Source organism: Dreissena polymorpha, chromosome 9 (assembly GCF_020536995.1).
Source record: "Dreissena polymorpha isolate Duluth1 chromosome 9, UMN_Dpol_1.0, whole genome shotgun sequence".
Taxonomy (NCBI): domain Eukaryota; kingdom Metazoa; phylum Mollusca; class Bivalvia; order Myida; family Dreissenidae; genus Dreissena; species Dreissena polymorpha.
In genome coordinates, this window is record NC_068363.1 from 13,617,363 (window position 1) to 13,639,724 (window position 22,362).

At 36.5% G+C, this 22,362-nt stretch overlaps 1 protein-coding gene and 1 long non-coding RNA gene across 2 annotated transcripts in view; both read right to left on the reverse strand.

The window, feature by feature from the left end:
• Positions 1-22,362, reverse strand: part of LOC127845872 (E3 ubiquitin-protein ligase RNF216-like) — a 66,361-nt gene that overhangs the window by 33,129 nt on the left and 10,870 nt on the right. The window contains exons 2-6 of the mRNA XM_052377046.1: positions 15,466-15,533; positions 14,752-14,839; positions 9,610-10,105; positions 8,958-9,215; positions 3,856-3,970 (exon numbers count right to left, since the gene is read on the reverse strand). Of these exons, the coding sequence (XP_052233006.1) occupies positions 3,856-3,970; positions 8,958-9,215; positions 9,610-10,105; positions 14,752-14,839; positions 15,466-15,487 (979 nt within the window). The 5' untranslated portion in view covers positions 15,488-15,533. The remainder of the gene's footprint in view (positions 1-3,855; positions 3,971-8,957; positions 9,216-9,609; positions 10,106-14,751; positions 14,840-15,465; positions 15,534-22,362) is intronic.
• LOC127846665 (uncharacterized) lies at positions 942-3,180 on the reverse strand. The gene is made up of 3 exons (XR_008033602.1): positions 2,960-3,180; positions 1,761-2,659; positions 942-1,015 (listed from the first exon to the last, which is right to left on the reverse strand). It is a non-coding gene; the product is annotated as an uncharacterized LOC127846665 (long non-coding RNA).

Genomic DNA, 22,362 nt, shown 5'->3' on the forward strand with positions numbered 1-22,362 from the left:
AATCAATTTAAATTACAGACATTAAATCTGAGCATTTTATTTCGAAATTCTCCAATTGACCATTATCACCTTAATTATTTAAACAATTCACATATTTAATGACTTTGAGGCAGCATAAGTGCAAATGCAAGTGATTACGTGATTGGTGAAGAAAACAAGTGTTCCGAGGTCAAAGACATATGCCCCTCCAAACAGGGCTTTGAACTAGTGACCCCAATTTCAATAGGGGTCATCTACTGTCCAAGGCCAATGCGCATGTGAAGTATCAAGCCCATCGGTCAATTTGTTGATGAGTTATTGATCGGAAACAATTTTCACACTTATTGTGACAGTGACCTTGACCTTTGACCTAGTGACCCCAATTTTCATAGGTTTCATCTACTGTCCAAGGCCAGTGAACTTGTGAAGTATCAAGCCAATCTGTCAATTGGTTGACGAGTTATTGATCGGAAACGATTTTCACACTTAGTGTGGAAGTGACCTTGACATTTGACCTAGTGACCCCAATTTCAATAGGGTCATCTACTGTCCAAGGCCAATGCACTTGTTAAGTATCAAGCCAATCTGTCAAATCATTGACGAGTTATTAATCAGAAACTTTTTTCACACTTAGTGTGATAGTGACCTTGACCTTTGACCTAGTGACCCCAATTTCAATAGGGGTCATCTAATATCCAAGGCCAATGCACATGTGAAGTTTCAAGCCAATCGGTCAATCCGTTGACGAGTTATTGACCGGAAACGAACTGGTCTACCGACATACAGACTGACATCCAGCAAAACAATATATCCCTTCTTCTTCGAAGAGGGGCATAACTAGTCATGTCACTATGGATTGATAACTGGGAGTGTTTTAAAAACATTTTTGGGTGGTTTATTATACTAGCCACATCTCTCTGTCTCCACATGGTACTACTCCAAGATAAAATTCAGACCAATTAGTTAATACAAGAGTTCCGCGGTCGGAGATGACCGCATTGAAGCCGGATTTTTGATTTAAATGACAGGAAAGTACCTTTCGTGTTTTTGTCAATGCAATACTTAAATTACTGACAGGTCTCTTCAACCTTGTCTTGTAGTGGACTGAAAGCTACCCCAACAAAGTGAAACAGCAAAAATTATAATATTTTAGAGCCCTTTCACATTTGAAGTTGCCGCAACTGTGAACCTCAATTGAATGTCCTTGAAATTACCAGTGGTAAGCATACCAAAGTTAAATCATGAAAAAAATATTCACATTTAAGGTCACTGTCAATTGAAAGACTTTAAAATGACCAGTTGTTCTCTTGACCAGTGGTCATCTGTTAGTCATGGCAAAGTCCATGTCCAAGCATACGAAAGTTAAAACAACTTTTAATTTTTAACATTCAAGGTCACAGTGACCTTGACCTTCAATGACCTTAAAATGACCAATTGTCATCTACTAGTGCTGGCCAACCTTCATGTCCAGTTTGAAGACTGTAAGTCCAAGCATAAGAAAGTTATACCATGAAATAAGAATTTTAACATTTTTACATTCAAGGTCACGGTGACCTTGACCTTAAAATGACCAGTGGTCATCTACTAGTTCTGGCCAACCTTCATATCAAGTTTGAAGACTCTAGGTCTAAGCATACCAAAGTATTAACAACTTTAACATATTTACATCCAAGGTCACAGTGACCTCGACCTTCAAATGAATGACCTTGAAATGACCAGTGGTCATCTAAGTGTGCTTGCAAACCTTTACGTCAAGTTTGAGATTCTAGGTCCAAGCATACCAAAGTTACAACAATTTTAACATTTTAACATTTAAGTTCACAGTGACCTTGACCTTCAAATGAATGACATTGAAATGAATGACCTTGAAATGACCAGTGGTCATCTAAGTGTGCTTGCAAACCTTTACGTCAAGTTTGAGATTCTAGGTCCAAGCATACCAAAGTTATAACAATTTTAACATTTTAACATTGAAGGTCACAGTGACCTTGACCTTCAAATGAATGACATTGAAATGAGCAGTGGTGATCTTCTAGTACTGGCCAACCTTTATGTCAAGTTTGAAGACTCTAGGTACAAGCATACCAAAGTTATAACATGGAATAAGAACTTTAACATTTTTACCTACCAAAGTTATAAGAACTTTAACATTTTTACATTCAAGGTCACAGTGACCTTGACCTTAGAATGAATGACCTTGAAATGACCAGTGGTCATCTAAGTGTGCTTGCAAACCTTCATGTCAAGTTTGAAGACTCTATGTCCAAGCATACCAAAGTTATAACAATTTTAACATTTTAACATTTAAGGTCACAGTGACCTTGACCTTCAAATGAATGACATTGAAATGACCAGTGGTCATCTTCTAGTACTGGCCAATCTTTATTTCAAGTTTGAAGACTCTAGGTACAAGCATACCAAAGTTATAACATGAAATAAGAACTTTAACATTTTTACATTCAAGGTCACAGTGACCTTGACCTTCAAATGAATGACCTTGAAATGTCCAGTGGTTACTTACTAGTTCTGGCCAACCTTCATGTCAAGTTTCAAGACTCTAGGTCCAAGCATACCAAAGTTATAACAACTTTAACATTTTTACATTCAAGGTCACAGTGACCTTGACCTTCAAAGGAATGACCTTGAAATGTCCAGTGGTTACTTACTAGTTCTGGCCAACCTTCATGTCAAGTTTCAAGACTCTAGGTCCAAGCATACCAAAGTTATAACAACTTTAACATTTTTATGTTGAAGGTCACAGTGACCTTTACCTTCAAATGAATGACCTTGAAATGACCAGTGATCATCTGTTAATCCTGGCCAACCTTCATGTCAAGTTATAAGACTCTAGGTCCAAGCATACCAAAGTTATACCATGAAATAAGAACTTTAACATTTTTACATTCAAGGTCACAGTGACCTTGACCTTCAAATGAATGACCTTGAAATGACCAGTGGTTACTAACTAGTTATGGCCAACCTTCATGTCAAGTTTCAAGACTCTAGGTCCAAGCATACCAAAGTTATAACAACTTTAACATTTTTTATATTGAAGGTCACAGTGACCTTGACCTTCAAATGAATGACCTTGAAATGACCAGTGGTCATCTGTTAATCCTGGCCAACCTTCATGTCAAGTTTCAAGACTCTAGGTCCAAGCATACCAAAGTTATACCATGAAATAAGAACTTTAACATTTTCGAGCACGCCGCCACCCCGCCCGCCCGCCCGCCCCCCCGCCCGCCCGACAACATCAATCTATAAGCCGAGATTTTTTCGAAAAAAATCCGGCTAAAAAACAAAATGTATTCATCATGGAGCTGCTGACTAATGAATTCATTGACATTCATGCCATCTCACAGTGATTTGTTCAGTACAAAGTAACCATCATGTTTAACAAAATATTTTCAATTGCAAAATTCGTAAATCAGAAATGGAAATTAAACATTCATTACAGTTGATTTCAAACAAACATCATATTTTATTATATAAATAATAATAATTGCAAAAAAATGTTGACATGTACTATTCTCAGAAAATGGAAGTATTGCTATTTAAACCAAAACAGTCAATAGCTTATAAGAATAATGTAATGAATTCTAGTCTAGACACCAATACAATTAACACACCTATTTACCAATCTGTCTGAAGTTTGTAAGAAATAAGTTTAATTATAATCATAATAGAAACCACTTGGTGTGAATGTAATAAATACTTGATAGTTTACCTTGCATGAACTTTGCATACTTCATATAATACGCCAGCTATTTAATGTTTGTGTAAGATCTATTTGAATTTTTTTTTTATATAAAAGTATTTGTGCACTGGGGTTTAAATCTTTATAACTTTAAGCTTAAAGCCGTAATTTGTACTCACTGTCTTTTAGCTTTGTCTGAATGGCAATCTGCTTCCAGATTTCTGCTAGGAAACGGTACGTGGAGGCGTAATTCTTCAGTGTATACAAGGCCTTGGTAATGAACCTAGCGTCAAACTGGAATGCACCAATGCAACTGTAAAACATAATAATTATAAAAACAGCATGTTGGCCAAGTTGGGTCATAAATATAACAGTTTGTTAAAGCTAACCATCGCAAATTATCTAATGTGCTTAAATTTCAGATACCCTGGTTAATTTATTACTTTCAAGTTTGAATAACAATTTAGTAGTTCAGATTTAAAAAAATGTTATGCCCCCAAATTGAGAAAAAGAGTTTTAAAAAAACACCTTTCACAAAAACAGGTTTATTTGTAACCAATTTTATACCATTTAATGGTACATATTTCATAGTATCTTTTTTCCCAAAGCAATCACACAATTTCCAAATATTGGTCTGACTTTCTGTATTGAGTGACACAGATGGCATCATAACCATTTGACTACAGGGTTGGCACCAATCGACCGCCCCCGGTTTTAACCGGCGGTTTTTACCGGTTAAAACCGCCCCGGTCAATACTCCCAAAGTGGTCATTACTGGTCAATACTGGTCGATTGAACTTTACCCCCAATTTTGATTAATATTCCATGCTAAATTAAACAATATTGATAATATAAATTAAACAGACATGTTGCCAATAATGTCTTAAGCTATTAAAACCCACTATTTTATACCTGTTCATGCAATTTGTAGGCCAATCTCTCAAAATTTTGCAAATGAGTCAAGTTGGTCAATTGGATTTTGCTGGTCGATTTAATATTTTTTTTTTAATGAATTATGAATGCATAGAAAATTCTGTGCTTGATTCAACAAGAACCTGTCAATTACTGTGTATTAGTTGTTCCTCATGCCCCACTGTCTCCACACTGTTTCACAGTCTTCAAACCTATACAGGTTAGGGCACCCAAAACTGATAATAGGGCCTTACACAGCACCTTTGACACATCCCTTACTTGTCATGTATTCTTGCCTGGATTTCTTTAACAAAATAGTGAAAAAATATTTTATTTTACCATTGATAAAAAAAAACACAATTGGTAAACATTATTTGTTGCCAAAATCAAGAACTTTTATTGCTTATTCATTTGAAGACCAATTGAACTTTAAAATAAGAAAACCCTCTTAATATAGAAAGGAGACAAGTTAGAAGTAACTATTAAATTAATAACATTAATAGCAAGTTGTCTCATTTTGTTTGAGTGAAATGATATAGCCTAAGGGCAGATTTGCTTCATTGTCACTATCAGAGACATATCAGTGCATGCATTTTATTACCAATTAAGGCTTAGGGGCCACATCATTTATGACCCTAGAAACCACAAGAGTTCTGTTTGTCCATCAGCTTATCAAATAGATATATCAATAGATCAGTGAAATACTATGGTAACTACAATAGTAATAATACTTCAGTAACAGATGTGATACACTGAGATAAAGATATTGCCTTAGTTCTTTTGTATTTGAGACCGTTTCCATAAATAATAAAGAAGTATTTTTTACAGCTTTAAAGCTTTTTTTTTACAATAGATAACTCAAAAAAAGTTTATCAATTACAGAATAATGATTGATTTAATATAGAATAGCTTAAATTCTTCCTTTGTCATGTTTAATTGCTACAATTTTCAATCGACCAGTATTGACCAATAATGACCAGTATTGACCGGTTTTAACCGGGTATTGACCGCCGGCCCGGTCAATACTCAATTGACCGGTCAATATGCCAACCCTGTTTGACTAGTATAAAAAAAATAGAGATGGGAACAAATATTCGAATCTTTGAAAATCAGCAAAATATTCTAATCATCTAATATTCAAATTCAAATATTTGATTTTAATGCAAAGAAACTTAAAAAAAAAATAAGTGCCAAGTCGCATTTTTTGTTCATTGCAGACAATAATTCAGTGTATCAGTGATTGTTTGGATAACAGCTGCATCAACAGACAGATAAGTAGCAACAGGAGGGTATCAGGAGAGGGATTGTTAATCTGGGGGTTAACATGGGTGTTTAATACACAATGTTTAAACTATTGCCTAAGATAATTGACATCTAAACTCAGTGTCTCCCAATTAAGACAACCGAGACAACCCATCTTTGTTACCTTTAAATGTCCAAGGAATTTAATTGCTATATCAATACATAAAATCTGACCATCTAATATGAATTTAGTTACTCAAACATTAACAAATTGAATCGTCATGGTTCTGGAGTCCGTTCAGACAAAATTATGAAAACAAAAGCATAAATATAATCTAGGCAAAGTAATCCAAATAATTAAGTATAGTATTTAATAAATGAGAATGAGAGTAATATGTTTTCCGGGAATATGTTATGCAAATAAAATCTATTAAGTGAAAATAGAGAATATTATCATCAATTATCATTATTTTAAATTATCACTCTATTCTCTTTTTTTAAGCTGCATATAAGATACAATTTATATCAAGACCAGTACTTTGCTCCAGACAGTTTTAATTTCAGACATTTATATCTTAGGTTTAAAAATTGATTTTTCGAATATATATCAGAATAATGATAAATATCCAAATATCATTTTTATCCCCACGCTTTTTGAAAATACGGTCAATCTCAACTATGCATAACCACATTACCAACCCTGGGGCGCCCCCTGGGTCAAAAGTTATGGGGGTTGGGGTGGGGACAGGGCCCGTATTCACCAAACAATTCTTAGACTTAAGTCTAAGAATAAAGAAAATTCTTTAAATTAGAATATTCAAGAATTTCTTTAATTTTGAGTCAAACTCTGCAGTAAACATCTCTATCTATTTTATTCTTTATATAGAACATTTTGTTAATGACATAATCACCAGTAGAGGCCTGTATATATTCAAACACTGAACACATTTTTCTTGGTTCTAAGTCTATTCTTTATTCTTAGGTCTAAGAATCGGTTGGTGAATACGGGCCTAGGTCAAAGATTTTCCTTCATTTTTTAATGTTATTTTACATTAACTTCTTCATTTCTACACCGATTTACTTCAAAATGATACTGAACATCTCTTATGACAATACGGTCAATCTCAACTATGCATGGCCCCATTACAAACTCTTGGGCGCCCCGCCCACATAGACCATGCCCACCCAAAACATAACTTCTTCTTTTATTCACCAACTGACTTCAAATTAATACTGAATATCTCATGGTCAAGATAGCGAGCTATTTTAGCATAATTAAAATCAAAGTCAGATTGGCGGTCAAGACCCCGAGCTAATTCATAATTAAAATCCAAGCCAGATTGGCAGTCAAGACCCCAAGCTATTTCAGCATAATTAAAATCCAAGCCAGTTTGGTGGTCAAGATCCCAATCTATTTCAGCATTATTGAAACCCAAGCCATTTTGGATGTCAAGACCCCCGAGCTATTTTGGCATAATTAAATTCCAAGCCAGATTGGCGGTCAAGACCCTAAGCTATTTCAGCATAATAAAAAATCCAAGCCAGATTGGTGGCCAAGACCCCAAGCTATTTCAGCATAATTTAAATCCAAGCCAGTTTGGTGGTCAAGATCCCAAGCTATTTCAGTATTATTAAAACCCAAGCCATTTTGGCGGTCAAGACCCCAAGCTATTTCAGCATAATTAAAATCTAAGCCATTTTTGTGGTCAAGACCCCAAGCTAATTCAGGCTTATTAAAGTCCAAGCCAGTTTGGTGGTCAAGATCCTGAGCTATTTTAGCATAATTAAATCCAAGCCAGATTGGCGGTCAAGACCCCGAGCTATTTCCGCATATTTCAAATCCAAGCCAGTTCAGTGGTCAAGATCCAGAGCTATTCCAGCAAATCTAAACCAGATTGGCGGTCCAGACCCCTAACGATTTTAGCATTATTAAAATCCAAGCCAGTTTGGTGGTCAAGATCCCCAACTATTTCGGCACATATAAAAATCCAAGCCAGATTGGCGGTCAAGACCCCAAACTATTTCAGCATAATTAAAATCCAAGCCAGATTGGCAGTCAATACCCCAAACAATTTCAGCATAATTAAATCCAAGCCAGTTTGGTGGTCAAGATCCCAAGCTATTTTAGCATTATTAAAACCCAAGCCATTTTGGATGTCAAAATCCCGAGCTATTCTGGCCATATTAAAATCCAAGCCAGATTGGCGGTCAAGACCCCGAGCTATTTCAGCATAATTAAAATCCAAGCCAGAATGGCTGCCAAGACCCCAACCTATTTCAGCATAATTTAAATCCAAGCCAGTTTGGTGGTCAAGACCCCCGAGTTATATCAGCATATTTAAAATCCAAGCCAGATTGGCGGCTTAGACCCCAGACTATTTCAGCATAATTTAAATCCAAGCCAGTTTGGTGGTCAAGATCCCAAGCTATTTCAGTATTATTAAAACCCAAGCCATTTTGGCGGTCAAGACCCCGGGCTATTTCAGCATTTTCAAAATACATGCCAGTCTGGTGATCAAAATCCCAAGCTATTTGATCATCATTAAAATCCAAGCCAGTATGGTGGTCAAGATACCAAGCTTTTTCAGCATTATTAAAATCTAAATCCGCTTTGCGGTCAACACCCCAAGCAATTCAGCCTTAATAAAATCGAAGCCAGTTTGGCGGTCAAGATCCTGAGCTATTTCAGCCTTATTAAATTCTAAGCCAGTTTGGTGGTCAAGATCCTGAGCTATTTCAGCATAATTAAAATCCAAGCCACATTACCCACCCCAGGGCCCCGCCCACATAGGCCACACCCACCCAAAATTGCCATTCCGTCCGTCCTTGCCACTATCTCCTCCTTCACTTTTATCACTAGAACCTTGAAACTTAAACACATGGTAGCTCGCGGTGTGGGGATACGCGTCGGCCTGTGCCATGCCATTTCTATATTAGTATTTGTTCCCTTCCCTAGTTAATAACATCATAATTAAATGCAGTTTATAATAAAAATATTTCTCAAATTTCATTGATAAAACAATTATAGTTTCTCAAAATTAAAGAAAAATTTGCTTAAAATGAACAGTATTTTTCATAGGTCATATTACCAAAATTATGAAAAAAAATAAATACAACTAATAAATACCCAAACAAACTCCACCAACAATAAAGCAGATGCATTTCCGTAGTAAGTATCATCATGCATTTCTTGAAAGGCAGGAATGAAGTAGTTGATAGTTTTGTTGACAAGTTCTGTTTTAACACTATCTGTTTCAGGCCTTTTCTTTCTTGGGTATTGCCGTTCTAGTAGAAAGGAGCAGATGTTATTGACAGCCATAGGTCCAGCTTCTTGCAACGCTAACGACTTTAAATAGGCCTCGTCTACATCGGGGAATAGCGACAACTTGAATTGTGACAAAAACTCAATTGTAGCTCAAGTAACTGAACAAGATAGCACATAAGTATTAAACCGAACTGCATCTGCATTTCCATTGAAATATAATACGCAGGAGCCCACTAGCCACTCCTTAAAAGTGTGCCGAATTTATCTATTTTCTTGTTCTTATGACCTTTTTACCAGTTGAACTGAATGAGCAAAATCAACCCTATATCCCTGATTGTAAAACGCAGTAGATTAAAAAGCACTAAAGTTAATTTAGCAACTAAAATTTAAATTCCAACATAAAATTGCTATATGATTACTAAAAAACTAAAAAAATGATCAAGATTAAAATATCATTAAAGCATTTTGTATCCAGAGAACCAATGCAAGAAATATATCTACTAGGATAACTTACAACTTCTGTCATAATTTCCTTGATTGATGCTGCATTTGGCTCTGGAAGATCTAGAAGCTGGGCAGGTGGGTGAAAGGCAGCCTCAGCAGCAGGTGGATGAGCAAATGCCTGGGAAGAAGGCGGTAGATCTCTGGTCACAGCTGAAGGTGGTTGGACAACCCTGCCATGGGCTTCAGGTGAATTAGCTATTGTTTGGGCTATAGGTGGATTAGCTCTTGTTTGGGCTGACGGTTGATTTGCTCTTGCTTGGGCTAGAGGTAATGGATTTTTGGTCGCAGCTTGCAGTGCTGGTGGTTGAACACCCATGACCTTGGCTGAAGATGGATTAACTTTTGTTTGGGCTGCAGGTGGGTAAGATCTTTCTTGTGCTGCTGTTGGATTAGCTCTTGCTTGGGCAGCAGGTGGATTAGCTCTTTTTTGGGCTGCAGGTGGATTAGCAAATGCCTGGGCAGCAAGCGGTAGATCTCTTGTCACAGCTGAAGATAGTTGGACAGCCCTGCAATGGGTTAAAGGTGGATTAGCTATTGTTTGGGCTACAGGTGGATTAGCTATTGTTTGGGCAAAAGGTGGATTAGCTCTTGTTTGGGCTGAAGGTGGATTAGCTCTTGTTTGAGCTAGAGGGGTTGGATTTTTGGGGGCAGCTGGCAGTGCTGGTGGTTGAACATCCCTGTCCTTGGCTGAAGATGGATTAGCTTTTGTTTGGGCTGCAGGAAGGTAAGCTCTTTCTTGTGCTGCTGGTGGATTAGCTCTTGCTTGGTCTACAGGTGGATAAGCTCCTGATTGGGCTGCAGGTGGATTAGCTACTGCTTGAGCTACAGAAGGATTAGCTCTTGTTTGGGTTGGAGATGGATGAGCTCTTGCTTGGGCTGGAAATGGATTAGCAACTGCTTGAGCTATAGGAGGATTAGCTCTTGTATGGGCTGGAGGTGGATTAGCTCTTGATTGGGCTGCAGGTGGATTAGCTACTGCTTGAGCTGCAGGTGAATTAGCTCTTGTTTGTGCTGGAGGTCGATTAGCTACTGCTTGAGCTACAGGAGGATTAGCTCTTGTTTGGGCTAGAGGAGGATTAGCCACTGCTTGAGCTACAGGAGGATTAGCTCTTGTTTGGGCTGGAGGAGAATTAGCTACTGCTTGAGCTACTGGAGGATTAGATCTTGTTTGGGCTGGAGGTGGATTAGCTCTTGTTTGGGCTGAAGGTGGATTAACTACTGCTTGAGCTACAGGAGGATTAGCTCTTGTTTGGGCTGGAGGTGGATTAGCTACTGCTTGAGCTACAGAAGGATAAGCTCTTGTTTGGGCTGGAGGAGGATAAGCTCTTGTTTAGGCTGCAGGTGGACTAGCTACTGCTTGAGCTACAGGAGGAATAGCTCTTGTTTGGGCAGGAGGGGGATCAGCTACTGCTTGAGCTACAGGAGGATTAGCTCTTGTTTGGTCTGGAGCAGGATTAGCTCTTGTTTGGGCTGGAGGTGGTTTAGCTCTTGCTTGGGCTGCAGATGGATTGGCTACTACTTGAGCTGCAGGTGGATTAGCTACTGCTTGAGCTACAGTTTAAAACGCACTAAGTTACCCTGTGACCTAGTTTTTGACCCGGCATGGCCCATGTTCGAACTTGACCTACACATCATCTAGATACAACTTCTGACCAAGTGTGGTAAAGATCGGATGAAAACTACTTGAATGAGAGAGCCAACACCATGCTGAATGAGTAAAACGCACTAAGTGACCCCGTGACCAAGTTTTTGATCTGGCATGGCCCATGTTCGAACTTGGCCTTAAGATCATCTAGATACAATTTCTGACCAAGTTTGGTGAAAATCGGATGAAAACTTCTTGAATTAGAGAGCGGACACCATGCTGAATATAAAAAAATGCACTAAGTGACCCTGTGACCTAGTTTTTGGCCTAGCATGGCCCATGTTCAAACTTGGCGTAGAGATCATCTAGATACAACTTCTGACCAAGTTTGGTGAAGATCGGATGAAAACTACTTAAATTAGAGAGCAGACACCATGCTGAATATGTAAAACATACTAAGTGACCCAGTGACCTAGTATTTTACCCGGCATGACCAATATTCAAACTTGACCCAGACATCATCTAGATACAACTTCTGACCAAGTTTGGTGAAGATCGGATGAAAACTACTTGAATTAGAGATCTGACACCATGCTCAATGTTTATAACGCACTAAGTGATCCTGTGACCTAGTTTTTGACCTGCCATGACCGATGTTCGAACTTGGCCTAGACATCATCTAGATACAACTTCTGACCAAGTTTGGTGAAGCTCTGATGAAAACTACTTGAATTACAGAGCGGACAACATGCTGAATGTTTAAAACGCACTAAGTGACCCCGTGACCTAGTTTTTTACCCGGCAAGGCCCATGTTCGAACTTGGCTTAGACATTATCTAGATTTAACTTCTGACCAAGTTTGGTGAAGATCGGATGAAAACAACTTGAATTAGAGAGCGGACACAGACCTACCGACAGACAAGCTCACTCCTATATACCCCCCTAAACTTCGTTTAGTGGGGGTATAATTAGAGAGCGGACACCATGCTCAATGTTTAAAACGAACAAAGTGACCCCGTGACCTAGTTTTTGACCTGCCATGACCCATGTTCGAACTTGGCCTAGACATCATCTAGATACAATTTCTGACCAAGTTTGGTGAAGCTCGGATGAAAACTACTTGAATTAGAGAGCGGACACCATGCTCAATGTTTAAAACGCACTAAGTGACCCCGTAACCTAGTTTTTGACCCGGCATGACCCATATTCAAACTTGACCTAGACATCATCCAGATTCAACATCTGACCAAGTTTGGTGAAGATTGGATGAAAACAACTTGAATTGGAGAGCGGACACTTAATAAGGACCGACCGACAGAGCGACAGACAGACAGACAAGTTCACTCTTATAAACCCCCCTAGTGGGTGTATAAAAATACCCTTCCATTGAAAATTCGTTACCCCATCAAACTGTACTGTATCTGTACATGAGTAATGTTTAAAATCAAAGTACTGACAGTACTGGTGTGACGATGCTTGGGAAGAGGATTGATATAAAAGCATCTATTTAAGTTTATCTACATCACCACAATTGTGTATGTGGGTACAAAAATTTTGGGTAGGAAAAAAATTGGGTACGAAAATTTTGGGTACACAAATTATGCCAACAAAAAAATTGGGTACCAAAAAAGATTTGGTTACGAACAAAAAATGGGTAGGAAAAAAATTGGGTACGAAAACAAATTTGGGTATGAGCAAAAATTTGGGTACGAAAAAAAAAATTCGGGGTACGGGGAAGTAGCACCCGTGGGGAACTTGATCCATTCAGCGAAACTGGGAGGCGGGTTACATTCTCGATCAAATATAACAAGAAATATCTTAAAAAAGATATTCAACGTGTATTTTCTGTACCACTTATCTTAAAAAAAACGTTCTGTTACAGTAAAACATTTGTGTGTTATATAATTACGTTTCAGCATATAAATTCAAAACTTGGCATGCTCTTTAATTACACCATGCTCTTTAATTTCACATGTATATCATACCAAACTTTATATTTCGTTGTTTCCTTGTTAATTTTGCTATGTGTACGAACGTGATTTCACATGCCCATGTTCATGGACATATAATTTTTCTCTTTTGATTATTGTTTTTTTTCTCTAATTCAATAAGCTTATGCATGTTTGTTCGTAAACTACGGCAATAATTTCATGATGATTCTCGAAAGCAGGTATGAGAACATTTTTTAGTCGTAAGAGCACTTGAATACGTGAGTTCGCCCATGAACACATGGTAAGGTTAACTAAATCTCCGCGATAAGACCTTTTGTGTGTTTAAAACGGGAAGAGGACAACGACAACGAGCGAGGCATGGTATAGGGGTGATAACCCTGGGTTATGGTTAGGGTTAAGGTTAGGTGTCGGGTTAGGGTTAAGATTAGGGTTAAGGTTAACCCTAACCCAAACCCGACCCCTAACACTTACCCTTCCCCTTACCCTCTAACCCCCGATGCGCATTACAATACCATGCCTCGCTCGTTGTCGTTGTCCGCTTCCCGTTTAAAACATCAAACAATATATAACAAACGAATGAATTATCAAACATAGTATGTGCACTGATGTGGCTCTGTAATTTCTGTTTGAAAAGTTTATTAAATATGCAAAATGAGAAAGCACGCATAACAGCGAGTTTCACAGATGTCATATTGGTATTATGCTGTTTATATACCATAGTCGTTACAACGTTTACAAATGGCAGGTTCGAAATAATTCGTTTTCTGTACACTCATGATCCCATTGAAGGTTAATTATACATGTTTTAATTCGCAATTTATTTACTGAACCACGACAAATGTCAAATACAATACAGAAAATTCATAGTTGTTTCATTGATTTATAAACATATAATGGATTGAATATAACTGATTTAAAATTAACGTTTTCAAACTATTATTAAATCTTTTTCTCAGAATATGCTGTCCTATTTATAGCTGAGCTTCCTACACCTTTATCAATGATAATCAGCGAGGTATGCCGATTAGAAAAATCGAGCTATCTCAATTGGACTGGCTCGGTTTTTTACATAGGTCGCCATTGTGAAGAATTTTGTCATGGTATGATAAGTTAGACGAGCTGCTTCATACATGTAGCATTGTCAAACATAATCCAATCTCCATTTGAAACAACAATATAAAGACTTGTTTTACAACATTCACATGATGTTTGACATCTGGCGGAAAAATTATGTCAATAATGTACAATGGGGTACAATTGTAATTTTAATTTAGCAACAGTCGCCTGATATAGCTGCTAGTACAGCCATTGTGGCACGTACATATGTTTTGAGTTTTTTAATTGGCCATAAATAAATATGTAACAATTGACTCTTTTTGTTAAGGCCAATTTCTGAAAGAAATGTAGACATTCTACACCAATATATTTCCATAAATTGTTTTGAAGATTTTCAAAGCTACATGCCCAATATGCCTAGCCACCTTTAAAATAAAGTCCTTAGTGCTTATTCTTCTGGATCGACAAACAGACAAGCACTGATTTTCATCCCTGGTATAATAAAAGGCTATTGGAAAGATTAGATTAATTTTACTTAAATACTTAAAAGACAGGTTACCTGTAACTGTGCAACTCATCATCATCCTGGCGATTCTGGGCTTTACATTTTGACTGATGTGAAGCCAAGGTTGTTGCATCGAAACAATCTGAAGGCAAATCAAGATCATACATTACCATCCGACTATTTTTCACAAAACAGTTTACAGTGCATTTTTCTGACCGCCCTGCCACTTTTTAGTGTGACTTAAACCCCTTTAAATTGAAATGGTTTGTTTATGAGCTAACATAAAACTAGAGCTTTCAATGAGGTTGATTAAAACCTGATTATATCCCAATGACACAGATGTTACAAGGGGTTTGCCAATAAATGCTGTGTTTTACCTTGTCATAGTACAACCTAAACATCAAAATTATATGTAAGCAAACAAATGTGCGTGTTACATACCATCCTATAAATGTTAACATTTGTACCAAGTTATTTTAATATTCAGAATTCTCAACACAAAAAATTTAAATAACTGAATTTAAAAGGTAAATACTGTCATCCAAGATGGCTGTCAGTGGCCTGTTTTGAATATAACTTGATGATCACAGCAAAAGTAAGAATTGAATAACAAGATATGCCACATAGACTGGAGTCACCATGTTGGTGTCAGACCAACATACATGTACCAAGCACCCAACATGGTTATTCCAGTCTATGTGAGGTTATATCAAGAACTCTACGCTGAGTTACTACTAGTACAATAGACAATAGTGTCACAACTCTGACCTCCACACCCCCTGCAATTCATGGTGTAGTACTTGTTCTGCTGAGGTGTATTACAGGTTTCATCCACTGCAAAAATATATTATTATTATATGAGTTTTTAAAAACTTAATAAATGTACAATTGCTTTCATGTAAATGTACAGAAATTTGTCATTACCTAGACAAGGTTTACAATTTACAAGTGTTTTTTTAAACCAACGTGCATCTAGATTCTCAAAGGCAATACAGAATTCCATTATTATCAGGACAATTTCATGCAACATTCCACATACAAAAAGATGCAATTGGTGACATGCAGATTCTTGAATGGAACTTGTTTTGGGTTGATGGATTCATAACAAGAGGGCCATGGGCCCTAAGGCGCTCACCTGAGACCCAAAGGAACTAAACTATTCTGGGAAGGTGGAGTTCAAAATAATAAAAGAACTTCATACAGACAGGCGTACATACTTAACTTGTGCTTTATAGTTCGATTATTTTATAGTGTAAAATCTTCAAAAGAGGAAGAGTGCTGAGCAGACAGGCGGTAGAACAGACTTAGTGTGCTCTATTATTAAAATACGTTTTCACTGTTTTTGCCTTCAAAGTTACTTAGAACAATGATACTCTGATTTTCAAGTAATACTGCATTTCACATATCATACATGACATCTGTATATAAAATTAATTAGAATAATGGTATTTCTGACTTTCACATAATACTGTATTTCACATATCATCCATGTAGGCCTACATGACTTTTGTATATCAATCTGTATTTATGATTTAAAATGAAATTTCATACTTCATTTAAGAGTAAATTTTTGTTAATTATTCACATTTGTTAAGTGTTGTTTGTAAACAATTCCTCTAAGCTCCTACTCTTTATTTACAACCAATGCAAAACTAAAATGCATTTTAATTGTGAAATTAATTCTCAAAAACAAGCTGCATTTAATATCATAAGTATCGCAAATAGTTGGTTTTAAGTACATTTTCTAAATCTCTTTAATTCTTGAACAAAGTATATCTGTGATATGATATGTGTACATGTAGACACGATAGTTTTTTGTCAATAAATGTTTATCAGTAAAGTTGGAGAATATTTCAATCTATTTTTTATTGATCAATATACCGTAAACTTTCGCTTGTAAGACGCATTTTTAAGGTAGCGCACCTCTAATGGGCACATATCCAAATATAATCTAATTAATTATTTTCTTAATCAGCATCATTTCACTGAACTACATGCAAATTTGTAGGTAGGCTTTCCATGCTTTTTAAAAAAATATACCGATTTTTTCAAAACCACCCCCACGCTCGGCTTTTGTCCAGTTTATTTTCACCCCTGGGGTATATAAAAGTTCCATAATTCATTCAAATTTCCAAATATGGGCATGCAGTTGGTGTGTACAGATGCTGTAAAGGTGTTTAAAGTTTAAACAAGATGGAATTAGTATTCTTTTACAGACATTTATTTTTTACAAATTTTTATCTATGGAAGAGCGCCATGAAATGTAAGTGATTTCAGCCAAGTAAAAATTGGGTCGGTTAAAAACAAAGTGTCATAAAATTCAAAATAGTATCATTTAAGTCATATTTTAAACTTAGTTTTTATAGAAACACTATATACAGCAAAAATACCAAGAACTAGACAGATTTACCGTTTACTTTTTGAAATAAAAATAAAAATGCAACATGCATGGTTCATATTTTCAACAGTAAATCACCCAATTTCGCCATAACATTGTTTTAATTTTAATAATTGAAGAATGTGCATAAAAATTGCAACATATTTAACAATAAATATAGCTTATATGCCATATTAAATCAAATTACGTTAGAAAATAAATAAAACGCGTCGCAAAAAAGTATACGTTGTCGGCAGGATTCAACCTGCGCGGGAATATCCCAAAAGATTTCTAGTCTATCGCCTTAACCACTAGGCTACGGCACCTAATAGTAGGCTCTTCAACCTTCGAAGAAATCGCGGGAAATCATTAGAGGTGCGCTACCTTAAGACTCAAATTAATAAGTTACAGTGGGGGTCACGTCTTATAAGCTAGATACTGGTGAAAATAAACAAAAATTTTCAAAATATCGAGCTTACTGGGCTTACGCTAGCAAAGTTGGACACTTGTCAGTTGTTTTGAATCATCGCGGCAGCCATTTGCATTTTCTCTGAAGTCTGTATTGGCCCGTACCGTGCATCGGAAAGCTATGTTCAGTTACCGATTTACTTGTAAAAAAAAGGAATCGTTATTGATTTTGTTGTCTATTATGTTTAATTTGAATTTTGTTATGTTTGGGGCATAAGACGTTATATTGTCCATGATTATTTTTGAAAAGTTTGTATCACCTGATTGTCTGCGCGCGACATCGTTTAAGGGGTGTACGGAAGAAACCCCCTCCGGAAGAAACCCCCTTCGCTAAAAACGGCAGGGCGGAAGAAACCCCCTTTCATAGTTTACATACGCGGAAGAAACCCCCTCGCTAGTTTTGCATAGGCGGAAGAAACCCCCTCGCTAGTTTTGCATAGGCGGAAGAAACCCCCTTCCATAACGGAACAAACCCCCTTTCAGACGATTTAGTTACATTCAAACGCAAGGTAATTGTTTACAGAAATTCACTTTCATTTTCAGAAAGTTCCCGGGAAGCATGATTGCATGATTCAATTTTTTTTAAGACGAATGCTTCGGTTATTGTAGGAAAATATGTACGAAATATCTTCGTCACTATCGGCTCTGGGCGCTAATTTTGTGTTTTTGTTATTTTTATCAATCTAGTACAAGTTAACGCATATAAAATGGTATAATCTTACTGAAAGGAGTGCAAGACAAATTCACACGAGCATCTCATCATTAACAACTTGTGAACATACGGCCGGTACACCTCTTTACTCAGCATATAACAGTTTGGAAATAGATTTTCGCACCTTTATTTAATTATATAAAAGGTACTTTAATGTACCGGCTATTGTAGATAATGATGAGAAGTTGTATCATGATCGGCGCCTTTGCGGCTCGTGTGAAGTTATGTACAGTTTTTTAATTACATTAGCATTCGGCTATAATTGTGTGATTTTAGGGAATAATTTGATCTTTGTAAATAAATGTAAATATATGCCTGTTAATCGTTAATAAATGCGTGTCTTTTTTCAACAACAAATTGTTTACTAGTATTGCGTTTTAATATATGCTTGTTTGAGATCTTAGTAAATAAATGTAAATATATGCCTGTTTTATCATTAAATGCGTGTCCTTTTTTTGCAACAACAATTTGTTTTCTAGTATATGCTTGCTTGATCTTTGTACATAAATGTTAATATATTTCATTCTATTTTTGTCTATTTTATCTTTCAATAATATTTCTTTCCCCCATTCATACATTATTCGTTTTATGACCATCTTGATTAATTCTTCACAGCTTGTGAACAAACAGCCGGTACACTCTTATAATCAGATTTTCGCACCTTCATTCAATTATCACGATAACGATGTTTGAGTTTCACAGATTGAATATTTAGTGTGTATCATTAACAACTTCATTAACAACTTGTGAACAAACGGCCGGTACATTTCTTTACTGTAAATCCGAAACACACTCCCGTAAGTTGGTATTAACGCGTTTTTAAAACGAAACACACTTCCGAATGTAAATACTACCACAACGTTGAAATATTTTTGCGGGAAAGACTTAACACTTACGAAGGGGGTTTATTCCGCCTCTCTGAAAACACGAAGGGGGTTTATTCCGCCTGTATGGAAAACTCAAAGGGGGTTTGTTCCGCCTATGCAAAACTAGCGAGGGTGTTTCTTCCGCGTATGCAAAATGTGAAAGGGGGTTTCTTCCGCTATGCCGTTTTTAGGGAAGGGGGTTTCTTCCGAAGGGGGTTTATTCCGGTAATCCGTTTAAGGTCATATAAATTGGCCATTATAGTATACGTGTGTAAGCGGCAACACGATGCCAACATGCTAAAAACAACAACAAAATCAATTCTCAGTTTAAAACTGTCAATTGTTAAATAAACACGCTGCCGATTACAAGTGCTACTTGACAAGTTTGTATCACCTGATCGTCTTTGTTCCACGTCGTTAATTGTCAATTAAGACATAATTGGTAATTAGGATATCCTCTGAAATAAGTTACCAGTTTGCAACTGTCAATTGTTAAATAAACACGTTTATTCAGACGACCCCCTAATGTCGATGACACCTTATTTATTAGGTGCCAACAACGGCATGCAATTATCCGCATATGGCTTTCTTCTTGACACGTGATTTAGATCTGCGCTTTGGAGTCTATCACTCTATGATGCGATTGGCTAATTTTATGAAAGAAGGCGTTACCTATTGTCGATAGACAATGGGCGTAAAATTAGCATAATCTAGGTAATAAAACACTTTCAAGTATCTGACATTTTGTTAATTTGATAATTATTTTTATTGCATGAATAATACTTGAAAATAAATTAAAACCCACTAATATAGCATGAAATAAACAAATAATATTTACTTTGTTGTTTCATTGTTTTATTTTTCAGACATGCGTGAATTACTAATTGTATGCAGCGCGAGTTTGAAAAATTCTCAATGTGTTACTAATTTATGATTTTCTCTAACATTCTGCCATTTTTCGGCCGATGAAAACGGCAAAATTTGACCGTGTCTTACACGTGGGTCAGTCTTAAATCCACCATTTATAAAGTCCAAAGTTGGGGTGTGTCTTATAAGCGAGGGCGTCTTATAAGCGCAAGTATACGGTATCTTTTAGTTATATCATGGCGTCAATTCACATTTATCAATGAACCCTGGGTTGCAAACCATTACTTGACTAGGGGGAATTTGTGATTTATTGCAAGTAGCTTTACACATTTTTTTTGGTAAAAAATATTAAATTTGGAAAAGTCTAACAAATTATTGTAAGATTGAAGTAAAGAGTTATTAAAATCCCAAAATGACAAATGCACTGAAGTCAGCTGCCAAACTGTCACTAAATGTGCCATTAATTTTTTTAAAGACTGCCAAAGAATGAACTCAAACTGTACTATTAATACAGTACCAGTATCAAGGTAAACGTTTCCACAAATGCTTTTATGAAGCCTGATGAAAAATTCATTGAAACTACCAAGCTTTGACAGTTGTCAAATAATAAATGGCAAAGTGTCCAGTGTAGACTGAACACATACTTTATTTATTCAAAATTGAAGGATATGGCATCAAATTGTAGGTCATCATCATGTTGAAAACATGAAATAAATATTTAAACAAGAAATGTGTCCACACAACACGGATGTCCCCAACTGTAACTTTGTCACTACATAAAAGCATAACAGTGTAAATGTTTTTGTGACCTTTTTTTTATTACTCGGCATGGCCCATGTTCGAACTTGGCCTCCAGATCATCTTGATAAAACTTGTAACCAAGTTTGGGAAAGATCAGATGAAAACTACTTGAAATAGAGAGCAGACACCATGCTGAATGTTTAAAATGAACTAAGTGACCCTGTGACCTAGTTTTTGACCAGGCATGACCCATATTCAAACTTGACCTAGATATTCTCTAGATACAACTTCTGACCACGTTTGGTGAAGATCGGATGAAAACTATTTCAATTAGAGAGCGGACACGCAAAGTGTGACAGACACACCATGCTAAATCCTTGACATGCACTAAGTGACCCCCTGACCTAGTTTTTGACCCAGCATGACCCATATTTGAACTTGACCTAAATATCATTTAAACACAACTTCTGACCTAATTTGGTGAAGATCACATGAAAACAACTTCAATTAGAGAGCAGACCATGCCAAATCTTTGATATACACTAAGTGACCCCGTGACCTAATTTTTGATCCGGCAAGAACCATATTCAAACTTGACCTAAATATTGTCTTGAAACAACTTCTCACCAAGTTCGGTGAAGATCGGATGAAAACTTTTGAATTAGAGAGCGGACATGAAAAGTGTGACAGACTGACCGCATGACAGTGCGAAAACTATATACGGGGGCATAAAAACACATTTATTGAATTGATATCTCCAGCCAAAACAATTTGGTTTACCAATGAGTGCAGAACTTAAGGAAAAGGTGTATTGTGTTTTTTTCTCAATTATGTTTTCAACTCATTTGTACCTGTGACGAGTTTGCAGCAGACAATAACATGCAAATAACAGCTTTTTTTATATGAATCAATTAACATTTAAAACATTGTGACAAAAAGAAGAAATTGCTTGTGATGGGAATTATCATATATAGAAATCTTGTATAGTTTCTGAGATATAGCCCCGAAAATTTAAAAGGTACAATGATAACAAAAGGCAATAACTCTTATTAACTAAAGCAGAAGATGCTTATGGTCAGTGATTTTTTTTGCCCAAAATTACCACCGATTTTCGGCTGCTTTCCAATTGCAAAATTCCACGTTTTTTTCCCAAAAATCTGACCAAAATTTCCCCAAAAAAGCCCAATTCCAAAAAAAAAACAGTTTTTGAAATATAGCCCTAAAAAGTTTCAACCCAAAAAAATAACAAAGGAGCATACATTCTACACTAAGGAAAAGGGTTGTGATTTTTTCACACTGCACTTCTCCTTATTGAGTTCTATAAGCTCATGACATTTCATAATGAAATCTAATGAAGTTTCTGAGATAAAGCCCAGAGGTTTGTGACAGACAGACGGACAGAAAAAATTCCAAAGGGCAATACATGTAACTCTAAACTAAGAAAGAGGAGAATCTTGCACATTTCAATCCACCTCGTTAAGATATATACACTCATGAAGTTTGAAATATAGATTCTGAGATATAGCCCTTAAAAAGTTGCTAAACCAAACAAACAAGGGAAATAACTCTAAACTAAGAAAGTGTAGGGTTATGATCCTTGTGAAATATACTTCTGATTGATATCTATTAGGGAT